Source organism: Bactrocera latifrons, unplaced genomic scaffold, assembly GCF_001853355.1.
Source record: "Bactrocera latifrons isolate USDA-ARS-PBARC rearing strain unplaced genomic scaffold, ASM185335v1 scaffold_111, whole genome shotgun sequence".
Classification (NCBI taxonomy): Eukaryota; Metazoa; Arthropoda; class Insecta; order Diptera; family Tephritidae; genus Bactrocera; species Bactrocera latifrons.
The window spans coordinates 650,387-658,092 of record NW_017534531.1 but is presented as its reverse complement, the minus strand read 5'-3'; the positions used below and the strand labels follow the sequence as shown (position 1 = coordinate 658,092).

General features: G+C 37.6%; 4 protein-coding genes across 5 annotated transcripts in view; 2 read left to right on the top strand and 2 right to left on the bottom strand.

The window, feature by feature from the left end:
* The window catches only part of LOC108974047 (PAB-dependent poly(A)-specific ribonuclease subunit PAN2), a gene marked incomplete in the record, with an annotated part of 11,602 nt that extends 8,940 nt beyond the window's left edge, over nt 1-2,662 (bottom strand). The window contains 7 exon segments of the mRNA XM_018941647.1: nt 286-382; nt 442-563; nt 635-749; nt 824-1,852; nt 1,934-2,224; nt 2,294-2,484; nt 2,617-2,662. Of these exon segments, the coding sequence (XP_018797192.1) occupies nt 286-382; nt 442-563; nt 635-749; nt 824-1,852; nt 1,934-2,224; nt 2,294-2,484; nt 2,617-2,662 (1,891 nt within the window).
* A 589-nt stretch (nt 2,663-3,251) lies between these two features.
* LOC108974072 lies at nt 3,252-3,828 on the top strand. Its single transcript, XM_018941694.1, has one exon. It carries the CDS (start codon nt 3,384-3,386, stop codon nt 3,708-3,710), a length of 327 nt encoding a protein of 108 aa, XP_018797239.1. The 5' UTR covers nt 3,252-3,383; the 3' UTR covers nt 3,711-3,828.
* LOC108974064 (MRG/MORF4L-binding protein) lies at nt 3,771-5,082 on the bottom strand. Its single transcript, XM_018941682.1, has 2 exons — nt 4,382-5,082; nt 3,771-4,312 (listed from the first exon to the last, which is right to left on the bottom strand). Exons 1-2 carry the CDS (start codon nt 4,821-4,823, stop codon nt 4,119-4,121), a joined length of 636 nt encoding a protein of 211 aa, XP_018797227.1. The 5' UTR covers nt 4,824-5,082; the 3' UTR covers nt 3,771-4,118.
* A 667-nt stretch (nt 5,083-5,749) lies between these two features.
* Nucleotides 5,750-7,706, top strand: part of LOC108974056 — a 23,919-nt gene continuing 21,962 nt past the window's right edge. The window contains exons 1-3 of one of the 2 annotated variants that reach the window (XM_018941660.1): nt 5,750-6,051; nt 6,105-7,098; nt 7,252-7,547. In XM_018941660.1, the coding sequence (XP_018797205.1) occupies nt 7,518-7,547 (30 nt within the window). In that variant the 5' untranslated portion in view covers nt 5,750-6,051; nt 6,105-7,098; nt 7,252-7,517. Of the gene's footprint in view, nt 6,052-6,104; nt 7,099-7,174; nt 7,548-7,706 lie in introns of those variants that run through there. The other variant, XM_018941670.1, reaches the window with a different exon arrangement.

Sequence of the window (7,706 nt, the reverse complement as noted above, 5' to 3'; positions counted from 1 at the left end):
TTAGATAATTATTATTTAATTCAATTTGTAAAAGAGCTTTTGTCAATAAAAAAAAATGTCAAAAAGTCTCCCACCTCGAAACTATATAAATATCTTCATATTAAAGCTGCTTGATTTATGTTTTTTTTTTTTGTTTTGCTTTTTTTTTTGTAATATTTGTAATATGAGCTCTACCGTAATCGAGTCTTCGAACATTTTCGAAATGAGTTTAATACAAGTCTAAAGCTACCTCTTAATATCACAAACAACCTTCTAGTGGAATGTAAATATAAATGTGAACTATACCAGAACTACTTGTGCTTGTTCCGCTATTCAAGCGGCTTTTCTTCTCCGAGTCCACCATTTCGTAATGCATCTGATGGAGAATAAAGCGGTTCCAATTCTACAAATAAAAATCAGTACGTTGAGCGATATATTTGTATTAACGCAAATACGGCTTACCTGTATAAGACTTATTAAATTAACATTGGACGAACGATCGGACAGTATAAGGCCCAGTGCTGATGCTTCAGGCACTGTGCGAAATGAACGTAGGAAATTACTGGCCTGACATGGAGAGGCAGCTGCGAAAGGATGGAAACAAAATTATACTAAAAACAATACTTTCGAAATGGCGCATATTTATAAGATTTACCCGAGCTTTTATCCAACATATTAAACAGAAAACCGAGTTCACAGGACAAACAAAACTCCTTTTTGCAAGAATGTTCAATTAACTTTTGACGTAGTGGTTCAATAAAATATAAAATCTGAAATATATGCAAGTAAGTAGTTTTAAAGCGATCCTATGGTGTTGAGCGCATGCGTAGCGATTTATGTTTACCTGTAGCATGGAATTACAATAGGAATTTGGTAAGGTAGCCTCGAGACCAGCAAAGCATGTCTGATTGTGCTGTTCAAAATCGAAATCTTGCGTACCCAACTTGGAATATTTCAGTTCCACTTTGCGATAACGTCGCGGTATGATTTTAACACCACTCTCCGTCGTTTTTGTCGAACTGTTCACGCCATTACTGTTTGCAGCCAAACTATTTGGTGTATCCAATATGTAGGGAATCTGATTGCGTCGTACCGTACGTGGATTTGGTGAATAGCCGATGGGGCCTTGCATTTTCATACTATTTAACACATCCGCCTCAATCGGTTTCGGTCGTCGATATTGGTAACGCAACAATTCGGCTGGCCAATCGGAAAACCAATGTGTGCCGGTCACCAAATGTGGCAGGGCGATCGATGACAACGGAAATGTGGTGTCTGTGATGGGTACGAAAGGCAATTGCGGCACCGGATCAGCGAACTCTGTATTCCGTGAGAAGGCATTGAATTGTGGTTGCGGCGTATTGACGGCAGCGATGACGCTTATATGACCCGATTGTGCGCCGAAGGCCATGGCTTGCGATGAGGAGCACACATCGAAACTCAAACACTGACTGCCAGTTGTATTTATTTGATACATTGATACACGTGGTTCGCTCAATTCAACCGTATCTACTAACTGTATTTGCCCGTAACTGGAGACCACAGCCAAACGTGAAGTTTGTGATGGTAGAAATTTTAATAGCTGTGGATCAATTAGAACTTGTATTGGCGATATTGAACGCAACATACGTAGATCATACACCATTAGAAAACGATCGGCGGCCAAGGTGCCTTGTCTGCCGCTATAACCACATGAGATAAGATAATTTCCCTGGACATCGAAATCAGATAAACTGCCAGTATGAGTTTTGATGGTGTGCTCAACATGTAGCGTATTCAAATCACGTAATGTCACCATACCAAATGGATCACCAGCGAACAAAAAACGTGAATTTTTACGTAGAACTGTACAACCTGTTGAACCGACGTGCTCCTGAAAACCACAAAAGAAATATTATTTACATATGTCATGAAAACATAAATTCCTACTTGCACAACTCTACAAAGTTCTTACCACTTTCGTTTCTTTCAATGTACGCAAATCGAATTCGATCATTTCCTCTTGCAGACCGGCCATGACCAGACGATGTGGTGTCAGCAATTGCATACATACCATTTCTGACATACTCTTCGAACGATGTGTGAATTTCGGTATGCCACGACGTATTTGATGTCGCAACGATGTTTGGGTTAATACCAGAATACCCGCATCTATGGTTATAATTTGACGTACTATATCGCTGGCATGTACTTGAAAAGAAGTGTACTTTTGCAATGTGCCGCTGTAGTATGATGTGACGTGGCCCTATATGAGGTATAAAAAACATTTAGAAATGTTTGTTGAGCGAAATTTGTACAACTTTATATGGTTTACCCCTTGATTACCCATCCAGAGCAATTCTTCGTAATCATCAAATGCCAGAGCTGATACACCGAAATTTTCGCCGCCATCTGCCAGTATGGGAACCAGTTCCATGTAGCCTGGGTCCCCGGAGCTAATATTGAAACCATTAAAATTTGGCGAAAAGTGACCCGTGGCGCGTTGGCCGCCGCCATCGTAGACATCTACGTAAGAGCAAGAACAAAATCGTATATAAAATTAAGACGCGATATTAGTAGCGTTATATGAAAAAGCGGTGAAAGTTGCTTCATTTTCACAACAACAAATCAATTGTATATTTTTCTCCCAACACTTACTTAAAATGTCCTCTGACGGTTCAGCGCCACAATAAACATAATCCATAAATTTTCTAACTCACGCAAAAACACTGTTGAATACAAGTCGTGTGCCCACTATAAACGTTCTTATATGTATAACTGGGGTATTATTAGTAGAAATTTCTTAAATTTAAAGTGAATTTGTAAAAATAAAAAGTTGCCCGTCTTTTGTTGCATCCGTGAACCCGAAACCAGAGAATTATTAAGCCTACGTTCTCTGCCGAAACTTTCTCAACAAATTTTCTTTGATTTCCCTTTTTACTGTCTTTCAAATTGGGTTCATTGTTTTTCCAAATATGCTAGTGTTGCCATATCAAAGCATACACATTTTGGTTGTTCCTTACAGGTTCACTGCCAACATTTCGTTAAAATTCTGCCATTTTTTGCTCAAAGCAAAAACTTCTTATATGCTACAATAAATAGAAAATTTATAAAATATTTATAAATAAATCATTTTATAGATATTACAAATATGCGTGTAGCAGGATCAAAATAACGCTCCTTACGTTTACGTGGGCACTCTTTTCCCTTTGTTTTGTTTTCAGATATGGCAAGGTAATGAGTCATATGCAGAAGAAATAAAAACAAATTGAAGAAGTAAATCGAAAAGCACTTACATATATTTTGGTTCTTTCTAATTTTTTGTTGTCATCGAAAGTGAAACGTAAAATAAATTTATTATTGTTGAAAATTAGTACACTTTGAATTTAGCGTATCAAATTTAGTATATAAAATTTCAGTCACTAATGCCAGTTAAGGTATTCCGAAATATGTCGCTGAAAGAAGAAGTCAATCCTGGACAGGGAGAGCGGAATCCAGTTATAATTACCGGTACAACTGCACAAACTGAAACAAATGCTGATGTCAATGATGCTGCGCAGGAACCGCAAGTAACCAGAGAACTGACACAGACAGATCGCATAAATAAGCATTTGCTGAAATCATTTCTCGACCGCATAAATACTAGTGACATCATGGAACAGTTTTCAACAAATACGTCACAAACAACAACAGCTCAAAACGATCATGATGACTTTGAAGAACAATTGTTCATTGGTACCCAAATTATGTAGTTTGTTGGCATGTTTTGTATATTTAAATTGTTTTCCATTGATGTAAAAAATGCAAATGTGTATTTGATAAATAAATTGTGTATGTGCAATTTTGCAACATGTGGTTTATTATCTTATACTTTTAAATTGTTTTCATAATATAATATATTTAAACAATTGATTTGGTAAGCTCTTGAGCATAACTTATTTGTAAAAACAGCAAACAGTGAAAAGTATGAATGTGATATTAAATTAGGATGAACTTAGGAACTACCATAATAAAAGTTATGTAAATATATTTAAATGTAAGTGTATTGAAGGATAAGTTTCAGTACATTTGACGTTGCTCCAGCACTATTCTAATTACATATTATTTGTATTCTAACACAATATTTGATTGGTAGGCTTAAAAACTAATTTTTTTGGTATTTATATGCGTCGCCTCTTATTGCTTTGCACTGGCGGTGGTGTTGTGGATGGACTACTATTCGATTCTAAAGACAGTGAACCACGCGTGCGTTTTGGTGCACGTTTCGGCATATCAGTCAGCTTGGCTGTAATCTTTTTGTCCATCTCCTTTGCATTGTGACTACTGGCATTAGCTTTATGTGCTGAAGTTTTATCTGAATAACAAATATAAATTTTTCAACACAATAATTTTACAAATGTATGTGTGTGAATATAAATAATACCTGAGCTAGCGCTCTTTGTTGTATTATCAGTAGCAACAGCTATAATAGAGGGCGGACCACCACTAGAATCCACACTACTAAGCCGCTGTTTCTCTTCGCTCTCAGCACGTTTTTTTGACAGCAATGCTGAGAACTCGGTCTCCGGCAGTGAAAATTCCCTTTCTTCATTGGGAAATGGCAGCGGTTCCAATTCATCTAATACATCCAAATTGTACATAGTACGTAAATGTGCCCATATTGCTTCGGCTGGTACATCACGTTGTAAATTTTTCGACAAGCGATCAGCAATACATGCCATATAGAAATGCTTATTTATACCGACTGGCTTCAAACCTTCTAATGCGAAAAACAATTGGATTTCTTCTTCGGCCGACCATTCGATTTGTTCACTATCGCTGGGAGGCACCACAGCTAACGATGCCTTTTCCCGCGAAACCGTCATATTGGAAAAATTTCTGCAAGGATTTCACAATATTTCACACAAACACGTTTTTAATTATATTGATCAATGGTCTTGTAGTACACGAATGCCGGCCGAGTTGACAAAACTTGTGCAATTCTCACGCAAACTCGTGTTTTTCTTCTGTTTGTCACCAAAAAAAATGTGCACAAAAGCGCAGAGTCGCATACAGCTGTTTTGCGTGCAGTGTATGTGGATTTGCAGCAAACGTTTTGTTTACAGTGCTAGTCAAATGTTTTTACGCAACCTTTTGAAAAAATTGTTGAATAATTGCTTATACGATGGAGCGTTGCTCTGTTAAAGAAAAAAAAAATTAACTACAAGTGCTTGAAAAACATTTAAAGATTTTTCTTTTAATTTTTCAATGTTATTACAACATAAAATTGAAAGTTATGTTGATGAAATTGTAGCACCAGCTGCAGGAAAGTGCATTTGTTTGCTAGCAAGCTAATGAAATCTGAAGCAAATTAATTAGATTTATTAACATTAAACTTCATTATGTTAAGCATAAACTGTTATTCAGGCAGCTGCGCTATAAATTTCGTGTTACTATTTATTTTTTCGCTGCTGTACACCATTTGTATGCCTGTGTTTGTACTGTTTGGAAAATGCGCACAAAAACAAGCAGGCACTAAAAGTAAGTAGCAAAACAAAAACAAGGAAAACTCGTATATAGACACGTGTGCATGTGTGAGTTGCACGAGTTGCCATCAACTGCGCAGCTGTCGCTTTTGGCTCACCCCGCTCACTGCCACACACCGCTTAATTGAACATTTCGCGACACCAATTCTCAACTCTGCTGGCGCATAGACAAAGGACACGAACAGATGATAGCAAATCGGTGCGTCTTGGATAACTGCCGAATGCGCTAAGTGCAGTTGAGTATTGACTTTTTCCCGTGTCGGACGTATTGAAACAGTGAAGCGCATCAAACAGCGGCGTTACAAGAAAAAAATTCAGCAATTACACAAGAGTCCTTCTCGTTGGATATAAAAATCGCAGAGAACTTATCAATATCGTTTTTTTTATCACTATATTGCATGTTTTGCATAATTGCTGCAATAAATACATAATAAACCGAGAGAGCTTTGCAAAAAATCGATGATTACAGGCTTTTTGCCGTTTGTGGCAAACATTTGAAGGAATTTTTAAAAGAGCATTGCACAATACAATTAACTACAAGTAGCGCTGGGCAAAAGCGTAGTCGCATGTAATTCCACGCATTCAACGGAAGAACTTTGCTAACTATTTGTACACTTTCAGCAAAATATTCAAGCAAGTAATAGAAATTGATGCCTATTTAACACGGTAAAAGCAAATTAATTCCATAACGTGCCGCGCGTGGAGTGCGGCAGAAGGGAAAATATCGATTTGTAACATAAAACATATATGTACGTTTGGCAGCCAGCAACAACAAAGCATAGTGCAGCTATACGGCAAGCGCGGATCGGGAACTAACAGCGAAGCCTTGCTACGAGTTGTCACGAAAGGACTAAGCTAAACGGTGAAGTGAACTGGAACGACAAGCAATTGCAAAAACAAACAAGCAAATACAGTGAACTTTAGTGTAACTATTATTTATAGTAGAGAAGGCAATAGTTACAGCTGTTGACAGCTTGGTGAGTGGCGTATCCAGTGCTTCCGGTAGAGCGTTGACAACGCACGGGTCATACCGTTACTTAAAGCGAAAAAACACACTGCGGCAGATAAAGAGTGCGGCAGTTAGAGAGTGCGGAAATTGCAAAGCAAAACGTGAGCGTGCAATTGAGAGCAAACCGTTACTGAGCAAGAGCGCACAACTACACTGACAGCTGAAACACTTTGAAGCGCATCCTTAAACGAAATATTTCTTTTTTACTGTTAATTAGTGTGCATCAACTATCCTACAATTTACTACGACACTTTACGTGTACGCCGCTGTGACAGTACGCGCTGTCGTATACGTAACCAATTTGGTAACGCGCTCACCTTGACTCACATTCACTCATTATAAGCAGTGGCTCTGGTACGCTGTACGTCGACTACTTGAACACATAAATTCTATGCCAAAACCAGCAAAATGTTGCCATAAATTGTACGCACACGGGTTAACTTGGCCAAGCGCAAGTTGCATTTTCGCGCCGATATTCTTAAATTTTTTTTAAATTGTTACATTTACATACATGCAAATAATTGCAATAAAACAAAAATAAACACCACGTACTAAAAGTAACTAAAAATAACGTGAAAAATCTGTGCCAAAGGCTGCGCCTAAAACGTAAATATTTTTTTACTAATAAACAAACGATTTTGTTTATAAGCGTTACTTACATTGTTTTCTTGCCTCTTTTTTGTTCTTTTATACATTTTGTGCAATTTTACAAACTTCGCATGGTTGTGTGTTTGTTGGTCGGTGAGACTCGTCTATTAGCCATTGCAACAGCAGCTGTAACAGCAACTATAACAACAACACTAGCAGCAGATTTACGCCGTTGCCGTTGTTGTTGCTGGTGTCGGTGTCGGCATCGTACGCTGCTTGGTGCCGTCGCTCGCTTCGTAAGTCAAAGTAAAAATTCCGCCGACGTTGGTCCTGTCGCAACTATTCGCTTGCATCAAAAAAAGCCGATTTAAACCAATGCATTTAGGTTTCAAACGTGCAAAACGCCAAAACCAAAAACGTTTTTCGATTAGTAAAAAATGTCTTTGCCCCGAGAATGGAATTTTCCGGTGAGTACCTACACATAATTGCAGCGTTGCTAATTATGCATTAAAAAAGATTGCATTAATATTGTTTTTAAATTAAATAACAACAAAAAAAAATTATTATCAAATTTCTGGTGTCAATTATCGGAATGTAATTAAAATTATTATTTTTTTAATAAATTT

Coding starts and splice junctions, on each gene's coding strand:
- LOC108974064 (XM_018941682.1), bottom strand. CDS start 4,823: ATGACGGTTTCGCGGGAAAAGGCATCGTTAGCTGTGGTGCCTCCCAGC. Junction 4,313..4,381: donor AACAAAGAGCGCTAGCTCAG/GTATTATTTATA, acceptor TTTGTTATTCAG/ATAAAACTTCAGCACATAAA.
- LOC108974072 (XM_018941694.1), top strand. CDS start 3,384: ATGCCAGTTAAGGTATTCCGAAATATGTCGCTGAAAGAAGAAGTCAAT.